Source organism: Leptonychotes weddellii, chromosome X, assembly GCF_054177405.1.
Source record: "Leptonychotes weddellii isolate Sample4059 chromosome X, ASM5417740v2, whole genome shotgun sequence".
Classification (NCBI taxonomy): domain Eukaryota; kingdom Metazoa; phylum Chordata; class Mammalia; order Carnivora; family Phocidae; genus Leptonychotes; species Leptonychotes weddellii.
The window spans coordinates 69,291,124-69,303,714 of NC_138385.1; the positions used below are offsets into that span (position 1 = coordinate 69,291,124).

At 50.9% G+C, this 12,591-nt stretch overlaps 1 protein-coding gene and 1 long non-coding RNA gene across 9 annotated transcripts in view; one reads left to right on the forward strand and one right to left on the reverse strand.

The window, feature by feature from the left end:
• Window positions 1–7,372, reverse strand: part of LOC145717858 (uncharacterized) — a 10,449-nt gene extending 3,077 nt beyond the window's left edge. The window contains exon 1 of the long non-coding RNA XR_014141334.1: window positions 7,294–7,372. This is a non-coding gene — a long non-coding RNA (uncharacterized LOC145717858). The remainder of the gene's footprint in view (window positions 1–7,293) is intronic.
• On the forward strand, window positions 7,128–12,580 carry WDR45 (WD repeat domain 45). 8 transcript variants are annotated; one of them, XM_081808902.1, is made up of 11 exons: window positions 7,128–7,329; window positions 8,952–9,023; window positions 9,150–9,224; window positions 9,314–9,418; window positions 10,310–10,418; window positions 10,541–10,635; window positions 11,112–11,212; window positions 11,302–11,510; window positions 11,593–11,694; window positions 11,776–11,921; window positions 12,166–12,580. In XM_081808902.1, the coding sequence occupies exons 1-11, from the start codon at window positions 7,191–7,193 to the stop codon at window positions 12,273–12,275; spliced, it is 1,263 nt and encodes a 420-aa protein (XP_081665028.1). In that variant the 5' UTR covers window positions 7,128–7,190; the 3' UTR covers window positions 12,276–12,580. The 8 variants fall into 8 exon arrangements, with proteins under 8 accessions (XP_081665028.1, XP_081665030.1, XP_081665031.1 ...); XM_081808903.1 differs by having other exon boundaries at window positions 7,131–7,329; window positions 10,313–10,418; XM_031033632.2 differs by having other exon boundaries at window positions 7,132–7,329; window positions 11,133–11,212.
• Window positions 12,581–12,591: the final 11 nt, after the last annotated feature.

A 12,591-nucleotide genomic window follows, 5' to 3' on the forward strand; every position in this document is an offset into this window, starting at 1 on the left:
ACTCAGCAGGCTTCTTACTGAAGGCAAGCCAGGGTGATCAGATATCAAGAGTGGGGATTCTCAGGGCATGTGGCTGGCTCAGTCAGTAGAGCATGTCACTCTTGATCACGGGGTTTTAAGTTTGAGCCCCATATTGGGTATAGAGATTACTTTAAAATCTTTAGGGGCGCCTGGGTGGCTCAGTCGGTTAAGCATCTGCTTCTCCCACTTCTGGATATATATCCAAAAGAATTTGAAAGCATGGTATTGAAGAGATTTTGCACAGCCATGTTTATAGTGCTGTTATTCATGTAAGCCAAAAGATGGAAGCAATCCAAGTGTCCACTGATCAATGAATTGATAAGCAAAATGTGGTACACACACACACACACACACACACACTGGAATATTATTTAGCCTTAAAAAGGAAGGAAGCTGGGGCGCCTGGGTGGCTGAGTCGTTAAGCGTCTGCCTTCAGCTCAGGTCATGATCCCAAGGTCCTGGGATCGAGCCCCGCATCGGGCTCCCTGCTCTGCGGGGGAGTCTGCTTCTCCCTCTCCCACTCCCCCTGCTTGTGTTCCCTCTTTTGCTGTCTATCAAATAAATAAATAAAATCTTAAAAGAAGAAAAGATTTTTCAAAAAAGGTATTTTCCACACCGCAGGGCAATTATTGTAAAAATTTTAAAGTAGAAGAGATTTGGGGCGCCTGGGTGGCTCAGTCGGTTAGGCATCTGCCTTCGGCTCAGGTCATGATCCCAGGGTCCTGGGATCGAGCCTTGCATCCGCCTCCCTGCTCAGCAGAGAGCCTGCTTCCTCTCCCACTCCCCCTGCTTGTGTTCCCTCTCTCGCTGTGTCTCTCTCTGTCAAATAAATAAATAAAATCTTAAACAAAAAAAAAAAAAGGAAGTTCTGGCATATGGTACAGCATAGATGAACCTTGAAGACACGATGCTAACCGAAATAAGTCAATCATGAGAAGACAAATATTGTGTGATTCCACTTATATGAGAGTAGTTAAATTCATAGAAACATAAAGTCAAATGGTTTCCGGGGGCTGGGAGGAGGGGGGAATGGGGACTTGTCGTTTAATGGGTATAGAGTTTCAGTTTTGCAAAATGAAAAAGTTCTGGAGATCTGTTTCCTTTTTTTTTTTTTTTTTTAAAGATTTTATTTATTTATTTGACAGAGAGAGAGAGCGAGAGAGGGAACACAAGCAGCGGGAGTGGGAGAGGGAGAAGCAGGCTTCCCGTGGAGCAGGGAGCCCGATGCGGGGCTCGATCCCAGGACCCTGGGATCATGACCTGAGCCGAAGGCAGACGCTCAACGACTGAGCCACCCAGGCGCCCTGGAGATCTGTTTCCTAACAGCGAGAAAATACTAAACACTACTGAAGTGTACACTTAAAAATGCTTAAGACGGTAAATTTACATTATGTGTATGTTACAATTAAAAGTACATGAACACTTACTATGTGCCTGGCATCTGCGTATAGTAGGTGCTCCTCATCTTTCCCTCTCAGCAACATTTGGCAGCTGGTATGTTGTCAGCTTCTTGAAGTGCTTTTTCACTTGACTTCCAGGAATCCCTTCTTGGTTCTGTTCCTGTCTCACGGGCTGCTCCTACTCAGTCTTTTGTGGGCTCCTCCTCATTCTCCTGATTTCTGTACCTTGGGAATGCCTCAGGGCTTAGGACTCTGACCTCATCTGCCCTTACTTCCTAGGAATTAACAGTGACATTCTGGCGGCTCCTAAATGTGTACCTCCAGCCTGTACCTCTGTCCTGATCTTCAGTCATCTCTAACCACCTCCACAACATCTCTCCATGATATCTCCTAAGCGTTTCAGACTCCAGAAAAACAAAAACAAACTCCTAATTTCCCTTCTCAAATCCGCTTCTCCAGCTGACTCCCAGGTGAATGAAAACCTTTTGAATCATTCTTAACTCCTATCTTTCTCACACCCTATATCCAGTCCATCAACATGTCCCTTCAGCTCTACCTTCAAAATAATTCCAGAATGCATCTTATCTCTTCCCCTGCCCAGTGTCCACGCCACCAAAAACTACTGTCTGATTTACTGCAATAGCCTCCTAACTGCCCTCCTTGCTTCCCTTTTCTCTGCTCCCCCTTAGTCTTCACATAACAGCCAGTGCTCTTTTGAAAAGGCAAGTCGGGTCATGTCTCTGTCCTCTCCTCCAAACTCCCCAATGGCTCCTTATCTCACTCAGAACAGGAGTCAAAGCCTTTATTTTTTAAAAATACTTTATTTATTTATTTGACAGAGACACAGCGAGAGAGGGAACACAAGCAGGGGGAGTGGGAGAGGGAGAAGCAGGCTTCCTGCGGAGCAGGGAGCCTGATGTGGGGCTCGATCCCAGGACCCTGAGATCCTGACCTGAGCCGAAGGCAGACGCTCAACGACTGAGCCACCCAGGCGTCCCTATTTTTTTTTTAAGATTTTATTTATTTGACAGAGAGAGACACAGTGAGAGAGGGAACACAAGCAGGGGGGAGTGGGAGAGGGAGAAGCAGGCTTCCCACTGAGCAGGGAGCCCGATGCGGGGCTCGATCCCAGGACCCCGGGATCATGACCTGAGCCGAAGGCAGACGCTTAATGACTGAGCCACCCAGGCACCCCGAAGCCTTTATTTATTTATTTTTTTAATTTTGACCTACAAGGTCCTGCATGATCTGCTTCTGACCCGGTAACTCTGTGACCTCACCTCTCAAGCCGTATCCTTGCTGTTCCTTTTGCCTGCATTGGTCTTCCCCCAAATTTCCGTATGACTCATTCCCTCTCTACCTTCAGGTCTCTGCTCGAAAGTCTCCTTATCACAAAAACCTATCTGACCATGCCAAATAAACTAGCAAGCCGACCTCTACTCCAGCTCTTCCTATCTCCTAATCCTTTTTCCCTCTAGAGTGCAGTTACGTATATGTTCATCAGCTTTCTCCTTAGAGGACAAGGATACTGTTCTTTTTTTTTTTTTTTTAAGATTTTATTTATTTTTTGACAGAGAGAGACACAGCGAGAGAGGGAACACAAGCAGGGGAAGTGGGAGAGGGAGAAGCAGGCTTCCCGCGGAGCAGGGAGCCCGATGCGGGGCTCGATCCCAGGACCCTGGGATCATGACCTGAGCCGAAGGCAGACGCTTAACGACTGAGCCACCCAGGCGCCCCAAGCTTCAAGATCCATGCTTTGAAAAAGATTTTGACTGAGATGTAAATATTTATAACTCATTCCCACAAATCTGGAATGCCTAAACATTCATCCAAGTTTGGTTTTCTTCAACAGGTTACTCGGTCATTGAAACTTGGTCCGTTTGATCCTGAAACCCTTCCTCATAACAACTTTGTATGACAGGAATGTGCATCATTCTTCATTCTCTGGTGACTGTCTTATTAACATTCAGCATTAAGTAAACAAACAGACCACTGGTTTGAAAAGCAAACTGAAGAGGATTTAAACACTTAGGAACCCATCTTCATTCAAATAAGATGTAAAGCCCTATTTGCTCCAGTATAAAGGTGAGGTAAAACATTCATTGTGGAGGTGAGGATGGGTTGTTACCTCTATAACCAAAAGTTTTAACAGCTTTGATTAATAGTTCTGTGGTCTGGGATCTCTGGTGGAGGTCTTTGAGAATCTTTCAAGGTGTCGAGGTCAGAAGTATTTTCATGATACTAAGACATTATTTTTCACACTCATTCTCTCACAAATGCATAGTAGAGTTTTCCAGAGGACATCAAATATGTGGTATCACAAGCGATTGAACTCAGGAGCATATATGAGAATCTAGCTGTTTTCTATTAAACCAAACATTAAAGAGATTTGCAGAAGTATAAAACAATGCCACTCTTCTCACTAAATATATTTTTTTTTGTTTTAGAAAAATGCTATTTATGTTAACATGTGATTTTTAAAAAGGATGACAATTTGGGGCGCCTGGGTGGCTCAGTCGGTTAAGCCTCTGACTTCAGCTCAGGTCATGATTCTGGAGTCCCTGGGATCGAGTCCCGCATCCGGCTCCCTACTCGGTGGGGGGTCTGCTTCTCCCTCTCCCTCTGCCTGCCACTCCACCTGCTTGTGCTGTCAAATAAATAAATAAAATCTTAAAAAATAAAAGGATGACAGTTCTTTTGGAATTTAGCTTTTGGGGGAGCTCCAAGCCCATTTTCCTCCCTCCATCCTGTTAGGCTGCTGGTTTTCATTGGTATGATGGAGCTGGGTAGAGGGGGACAGGAATGAGGCCATTAAAATGCCACAAAGCTCATTCTTACCAAGATTCAGGCACTTTTCCTGAATAAATGCTCCTCAGATTGTTTCAAGCATTTGGCTAATGTCTACAACTCCCAGAAAGTTAATTTGGACCTTTTTTTTGCTATTGTTGTTGGCCAGTGTTTTCATTACTTTTACGGAGGAATGGATTTGGGGGTTCCTTACTCTATCATTCAGAAAGTGCTATCCTCTTTTAAACATGTTGCCCTACTGTCTTCTTGTTTGCATTGTTGCTAATGAGAAATCTGATGTCATTCTTCTCTTTTTCTCCCTTATGTAACATGTCTTATTTCTCTGGCTGCTTTTAGGATTTTCTCTGTTATCATTGGTTTGGAGTAATTTCATTACAATGTGCCTTTGTGTAGTATTTTCCATGTTTCTTGTAGTGGAGTTCATTGAGCTTCTTGGATCTGTGGGTTTAGGTTTTTCATTAATTTTGGAAAGTTTTAGGACATTATTTCTTCACATATTTTTTGTCCCCCCACCTCACCTTTGGGGATTCTATTTCCCTGCATATAAGGCCATTTGAAATTGTCCCATAGCTCATTTATGTCCTCTTTATTTATTTATTTTGGATTCTTTATTTTTTTTTAAAGCTTTTATTTATTTATTTGAGAGAGAGCACAAGCAGGGGGAGCGGCAGGCAGAGGGAGAGGGAGAAGCAGGTTCCCCACTGAGCAGGACCCCAGGATCATGACTCGAGCCAAAGGCAGACATGTAACCAACTGAGCCACCCAGGCACCCCTGCATTCTTTATTTTTCTTTTTCATTTTGTTAGTTTCTATTCCTATGACTTCAAGTCACCAATGGTTTTCTTCTGTGATGTCTAGTCATTAATCCTATTCAGTGTATTTTTCTGTAATTCACATACCACATAATTAATTTAAAGTGTACAATTCTTTCACTATACTGTTGTGCAACCATTACCATAATCAGTTTTAGAACATTTTCATCACCCCAAAAAGAAACCCCATACCCCTTAGCAATCACTGCCCTTTTCATCCCAATCAATGCCCCCCCCCACCCCCATGACCCCTTCTCTGCTTCCATCAGCCCTAGGCAACCACTGATCTACTTTCTGCCTGTGGACTTGCCTATTCTGGATATTTCGTAAATGGAATCATACAATAGATGGTCCTTTGTTCACTGGCTTCTTTCACTTAGCAAACTATTTTCAAGGTTCTTCCATGTTGCGGTATGTACCTCCTGCTTCTTTTTAGGCCTGGTCATGTCTGTTTGGAAAACAGGCATTGTAAATTTTACTTTTTTAGGTGTTGGGTTATTTTTTTTTTTTTTTAAAGATTTCACTTATTTGAGTGAGAGAGAGCAGAGAGCACAAGCAAGGAGGGGGGACGGGCAGAGGGAGAGGGAGAGGCAGACTCCCCGATGAGCAGGGAGCTTGACCCCAGGACCCCGGGATCATGACCTGAGCCTAAGGCAGTCACTCAACCAACTGAGCCACCCAGGCGCCCCGAGAGATTTGTTTGGATGTGTTAAGTCTGAGATACTTTATGAGACATCCACAGGAAGATGTCAAACAGACCATAATGTATATAAGTCAGGTGTTCAGGAAGGAGGTCTAGGCTAGATGCCTAAATTAGTGGATCTCCCAAATGTTTACAATAATTAAGGCTACGAGACAAGATGAAGTCACTTAGGGAGAGCATACTGCCTACAAAAGCAAGGGGGGCAGAGTCATACCCAAGGATACTCTAATATTTGGGAGTCGGCTAAAGGTGGAAGAGTAGCTAGAAATGTAGGAGAAAACCAAGTGAGAGTAAGAAACCGTGGAATGCTTTGGGCAGTCACAGGAGAGGGTGATTGCCGGCAGGGAAGAGACTGCTGGTTTGGCAAGACTCTTATTCCTGGGTGATCTGGGGAAGAGCAGTCTCAGAGACATGGGAGTGGCAGAAACAAAACTGAATTAAGTTAAATATGGTCTGGGACATGAGGAAGTAGGACTGAACAAAGGCAGAAAATTGGCTTTGCCAAGGACCACAGCAATGGAGTCACGCCTTGGTCAGGATATGGAGTCCAAATTCACAATATGTTGACAACATCGTACATGAAACCACTTAGATGGCCACCAGTAAGAGAACAGCTGAACAGTGCTACATTTATTCCACGGAATGCCATGCATCAGTTAAAAAGTCGTTATTAAAACAGATATCCAAAAAAAAAAAAAACCAAAACAGATATCCAGGGCGCCTGGGTGGCTTGGTTGGTTAAGCAACTGCCTTCGGCTCAGGTCATGATCCCGGGGTTCTGGGATCGAGTCCCACACTGGGCTCCCCCTGCTCTGTGGGGAACCTGCTTCTCCCTCTCCCTCTGCCTGCCACTCCCCCTGCTTGTGCTCTATCAAATAAAATCTTTTAAAAAATGATATCCATTATATATTCATAGAAATTTTAAAAAGCATCAGAGCAATACTTGAGAAAAAGTAAAGCATGGGACGGTATCAGTGTCAATACCCTGACTGTAATATTTTACTATCATTTTACATGTTACCTTTGGGGGAAACCCTTAAAAGTACATCTGATTTCTCTGTATTATTTCTCAAAACTGCGTGGGAATCCAGTTACCTCAAAAGTTAAAAACTGAATTAAAAAAATATTTCCAGTATGCACATCATTGGGCTTTTTTCCCCACAGGAAGCATTTATACCTCTCAGCATTAAAACCTCTCATTTTTCATTTTGTAAACAAAACCAAGCAAGGAGGGGGAGGGGCTGGCTTCCCTTGGGCAAGGGGAGTTTCAGCTTTCAAGGTCTCCGGGTCCGTGCCCGCCTCCGCCCCGCCCCCCCTCGCCTCTAGAAATCTGGGAGGACTAGTATTTCCAACAAGAAAGGCCACTCTAGCCCACCTCGGAGGCCCAAGTCTTGTTAGCCCAGAAAGTCAACGCCTCTCGTTCTCCGAGCAGGAGCGAGCTGGGGAATGCTCGGCCCTCTTCCGCTCAGCGAGGGCAAATCTCTCTCGCCCGCCCGCCTCGGCTTCCTCAGACAGTCAGGGCCTCGCACAGCCTCTCCTGGGGATGCACCTGTGACTCGCGTTGCTCCAAAGACCTGGAAGCCCGGTGAGCAGAGCTGCGGCCGCGTTTTCCGGCCGGGATGAGTCACTTCCGGTCACAGACTCCCTCCCCCCGGAAGTGAGTCCTGATGTAAACACCGGAGCCGGGCGTCAGGGCCCGGGAGGTCAGAAAACCGGGCCGCGGGCGGCGCCGACAGCAGGGATTGGGATCGGGAACGCAAGGCGGTCAGGTCAGTGCAGGCAGCGGGGAACTGGGGCATGATACCAGAGTTGGTTGGAGTCTGGGGGAGGGGAGGGATAGGGGGTCCCTTGAACAGAGGTCTTGGTGGATGGGGGCGCGTCTCGGACAGGGAGCTTAAGTGGGTCCCGCGGTTGGAAGGAGTATGAGGGCGGTCTTGGACATGAGGAAGTGGAGCGCGGTGAAGCATTCGGGGGCAGGATTTTTGGGTGGCAGGGGTCTTTGGAATGGGGGTCCAAAAAGGGGTCTTGGAAGGTGGGGCTGTCCAAAGAATGAGTCTTTGGGGACTGAGGCGGTCCAGTGGAGGTGGTACAAAGGGGGTAAGGTAGGTTTGAGCTCTTGGAGGATGGGGAGGGGATGTGCTTCGGCAAAGGTCTTGGGGAGATGGGGGTTTGAAGGGAGTATGGTGCTCTAGGACAGGAATCTGAGAGAGTCAGGCGTCTTGGTGGGATTGAGTTCCAGGGAGGGGTTTCGGGAGGTGTGTCCTGGGCAAGTCTTGATGGGGAAGGGGTGTCCTGGGGCAGGGTGTTTGGGGGAGAGGATAGAGAATCTGGAGGAGGAATGTAAAGGGGATGGGATTCCTGGGAGTAGGTTCAAGCCAGTCTATGTTGGAGTCAGAGACAGAAAAGCACATGGAAGGGGATGTCCCAGGGGTGGGCGATTTGGAGAGAGAGGGGAATCTGATGTAGGGTTTTTAGGGCATAAGAGGGTCTGGGGGAACATCCAGGCTGGCCCTGGTTGGGCAGAAGTTAGCATGGCATGAGGGGAGGGGTCCTCTGGAGCTAGGCGTGGGATCCCCAAGGGGTTTGGAGAAGCCTGGGAGGAGGGAAGGTGTGAGAAGGCTCTGAGATGGTGGAATAAGTTGGGAGCCTCAGAATGCTCATGAGGAGGGAAAGTCCTGTGGGTGGTGGACCAACCATGGCAGGTCTCAGGGCCAGGGTTAGGGAGGTGTGGGGTCCTAGCCCCTTTCCCTGTTTATTGACAGGTGGAGTTGGATGCTAGGTCCAGATGTGAAGATGAGAAGCGAGTGGGGGGGGTGTGGTTCCAGGCCATGTGCGGCCTTAGGGCCAGGATTGGCTGGGGGTGGGGAACAGATGTCACTAGGGTCCCCTCTACCCCATTACTTCCTGACATGCAGTGAGGGCCAGGGAGTAAGAAGGAGATGGGGAGTCCAACCAAGTCAAGGTAGGCCTGGAGCTGGGGTCAACCAAGTGTGGGAAGATGGAGAAGTTCCTGGCCATGCTCTTTGGGATCTTGGGAGCTTAGAGTGGAGACCCCAGAACTATCCCTCTTTTTTGTTGTCTTTGTAGTCCTGCTGGGGGCAGTAGGTAGCAGAGGAGGAGGAAGAAAAAACCAGTTGGGGACAGGAGTTCTAGGACTTGGAGGGCAAACCCCAGACTCTTCCCAACTCTACCCCCATTTGTGTCCAGGGAAGCAATCCTGGACCATGACTCAGCAGCCACTTCGAGGAGTGACCAGTCTGCGTTTCAACCAAGACCAAAGTGAGAGAGGCTTGCACCCTTGTGGATGGGAGGGAGGGAGGGAAAGAATGGCCAGAGGTGGGTGTTAAGCCCCTAGCTTCCAACTGGGCATCGTTTGAGGCAGCCCGAATTTCCCGCATCCCCCAGGCTGCTTCTGCTGCGCCATGGAGACTGGTGTGCGCATCTACAACGTGGAGCCGTTGATGGAGAAGGGGCATCTGGGTGAGCCGTTGGCGGGGGAGGGGCAGTAGACAGAAGGGACGGGCTGGGCATTGGCTCCCACCCCTACTGACATCCTGGTCCTTGTCCAGACCATGAGCAGGTGGGCAGCATGGGCCTGGTGGAAATGCTGCACCGCTCCAATCTGCTGGCCCTGGTGGGTGGTGGTAGCAGCCCCAAGTTCTCAGAGATCTCAGGTAAGTGCCCTCATCCCATCCCGCCCTCGGCCCAGAGTCCGCAGAATCCTGGCTTCCTCCAGGCACCCCACGGCACTGGCCGATGAAGATGGTAGAGCCCCTCAGAGTCACACAGTGAGGCCTCCAGCTTGGACGGCATGGATCTTACTGCTTGAGAAGCTGGGCGTTTTGCCTTCGCGTAACATTTACTGAGTTCCTCCTCTGTGCCTTGTCCTTACAAGGATGGAGCGCTTGCTGTGAGCCGCTACTGTTCTAAGCACTCTGCACATACTAACTCATTTAATCCTCATGGTGACACTACGTGGCAGGAAGTATTGTTATCCCCATTTTTACAGATGAAGAAACTGAGGTCCAGAGAGGTTAAGGGACTTTTCCAAATTCACACAACCAACGGGTTATACAATCTCGGAGTCATCTCCCGCAGTGTCCTCTTGCTTTGGGCCTAGGAGCCATCTTGTTCTGAGGCTGTTTGTTGATCCCCCTGGGACATGGCAAGAGAGGCCCTAGGCGAGTCACAGAGGTCTAGGACTCAGAAGCCTCCTAGGGGTATGGACCGGGGGGAGCCTGGAGGCAGAGGTAGTTCCCAACAGGAAGTTACAGGCCTGGGTATGAGTCCCTGTCTGGTTGCTGATGGGCAGTGAAGTCCTCGGCCCAACACTCAACCCCCTCGAGCCTCGGTTTCTTCATCTGTAACTGAGTATAACAGTCTGAGAAACCTATTCTCTCAGGCATCACACCCACAAGTGCTCGTGCCGGATGAAGCTCACATTGGTGTTAGCAAAAGGTTAAGCAAGTGGGTTGAGGTCCCATGGGGAGTAGGGGTGGGTCTTGTGTCACCAGGGCTGCCCCTCACCCTAAACCTTGGCCCCGACAACGCACCCACCTGCCCAGCAGTGCTGATCTGGGACGATGCCCGGGAGGGCAAGGACTCCAAGGACAAGCTGGTGCTGGAGTTCACCTTCACCAAGCCAGTGCTGGCTGTGCGCATGCGCCATGACAAGTGAGCCTGAGGAGGACGGGGGTGGGGGAGGTAGGAGGTCCCCACAGCAGGCAAGAGGGTTAGTCCTGGACTGGCATCCTGCCCTCCCCTCATGGACATTCTGCATTGTGTGATGCGCACAGAATTGTGATCGTGCTGAGGAACCGCATCTACGTGTACTCCTTCCCTGACAATCCCCGAAAGCTGTTCGAGTTTGACACTCGGGACAACCCCAAGGGTGAGAGGACCCAGATATGCAGGTGTGAGGGCAGGAGGCAGTGGACGGGGCAGAGGGGCAGAAGTGAGGGGAGGCAAGGGGCGCCCGGAGAAGCTGGGCAAGGGGCAGGCAGACAGTCCTTGTGCAGAGAGGCTCCTATTCCCAGCCTGTCCACCTTTCCGTGCCTTAGCCAGTTTTCTCTCCCCACCCCTGGGTGCCCCCAGAGAGCAGGGCAGAAACAGCCAGTAAGGACACGGGTGGCTGTGCCAGGGATCCTTGGGCCCTCCTGGGGCTGCCACAGCTGCGTCGGGAGGTGGAGAACCTGCCTCGCTGCTGGGGGGGGCGCAGCGGACGGCAAGCCCCCTGAGGGTTCCGTGGGGGCCATACATCACGGAAAGTCAAAGTCGGGCCCTTACCCAGCTTCCGTCCTTGGGAGGCCCTGCCCGTCCCACTGCCTGGCCCCTGCCTCCCCTTCACCAGCTTCCTCCCTCCCCCAGCACTTTGTCCTCACACCCTAGGGCTTTGTGACCTCTGCCCCAGCCTGGAGAAACAGCTGCTGGTGTTCCCGGGACACAAGTGTGGGAGCCTGCAGCTTGTGGTGAGCTGTCCCGTGGGCAAGGGTGGGCGGGCGGGCTGCCTTTGCGGGCCCTTGGCCTCTGCCTGCCCAAACTGCCCCTTCAACCGCAGGACCTGGCGAGCACCAAGCCTGGCACCTCATCCGCCCCTTTCACCATCAACGCCCATCAGAGCGACGTGGCCTGTGTGTCCCTGAACCAGCCGGGCACGGTGGTGGCCTCCGCCTCCCAGAAAGGCACCCTGATTCGCCTTTTTGACACACAGTCCAAGGAGAAACTGGTGGAATTGCGCCGGGGCACTGACCCTGCCACCCTGTACTGGTGAGCGGAGGAGGGCATGTGCGGTGGGCTGGTGACCCCCTGCCACCTGGCCTGTGGGCGTCATTGCTGGTGTGTCTTCCAGCATCAACTTCAGCCACGACTCCTCGTTCCTCTGCGCTTCCAGTGATAAGGGCACGGTCCATATCTTCGCTCTAAAGGACACCCGTCTCAACCGCCGCTCCGCGTGAGTACCCCCTGCCCGGCCCGGCCCTGCCCCCACCCCTGCCCGTGTCCCCCACCTGGGCTCAGCCAGTGCTGCCTGCAGGCTGGCTCGTGTGGGCAAGGTGGGGCCTATGATTGGGCAGTACGTGGACTCTCAGTGGAGCCTGGCGAGCTTCACCGTGCCTGCCGAGTCAGCCTGCATCTGCGCCTTCGGTCGCAATACGTCCAAGAACGTCAACTCCGTCATTGGTGAGTGGGAGTAGCTCTTGCCTGGGGGTGCTGCGTGGGAAAGTCCGCAGTTTGGACCTGCCGGAACTGTAGGGCCTGGGAAGCCTGAGAGAGAGAGTGGGCGCTCAACTCCATCGCCGGAGGGAAGGCCTGGGGACAAAGGCCTAGACGTAGACCCTAGGCCATGGGACACCGGCGAGGAGAGGATTGGAGTGGGTGGCTTCGGCAGCTCTTAACCTTTTACCTGCCCTCCCCCTTCTTGCAGCCATCTGTGTAGATGGGACCTTCCACAAATACGTCTTCACTCCTGATGGAAACTGCAACAGAGAGGCTTTCGATGTGTACCTTGATATCTGTGATGACGATGACTTTTAAGGACACTGCGGGTTGTGCGAGGGACCTACAGCGGTAGACGGCAAAGCCTTCGGGGGGTCAGGAGTGCGGTGGGAGCTACCAGGCAGCGAGCGTTAATGGGGCCGGTGCCCACCTGGCCCGCAGCAGCGCAGTGCCGCAGCAGCTCACTTGTCCCTAAACACTTCTTGGTGACTGTGTGCCTGCAGGGCCAGGCCAGGGACCCAGGGAGGGAGGAGACCCCCTGGGACTCCCAGCCTGAAGACTGCTAGCGACCTAGAGGGAGTGCCCTAATTCAGCCTGTGGGGATTAAAAAACCTTCCCAGAAAGAGACCTCTCT

What these genes read in the sequence shown, in the direction of transcription:
- WDR45 (XM_081808902.1), top strand. Translation starts at nt 7,191, where the DNA reads ATGCTCGGCCCTCTTCCGCTCAGCGAGGGCAAATCTCTCTCGCCCGCC. An exon ending in GTGCGCATGCGCCATGACAA is followed by an intron (nt 10,419 to 10,540) that starts GTGAGCCTGAGG and finishes TGATGCGCACAG; the next exon opens with AATTGTGATCGTGCTGAGGA. An exon ending in GACCCTGCCACCCTGTACTG is followed by an intron (nt 11,511 to 11,592) that starts GTGAGCGGAGGA and finishes TGTGTCTTCCAG; the next exon opens with CATCAACTTCAGCCACGACT.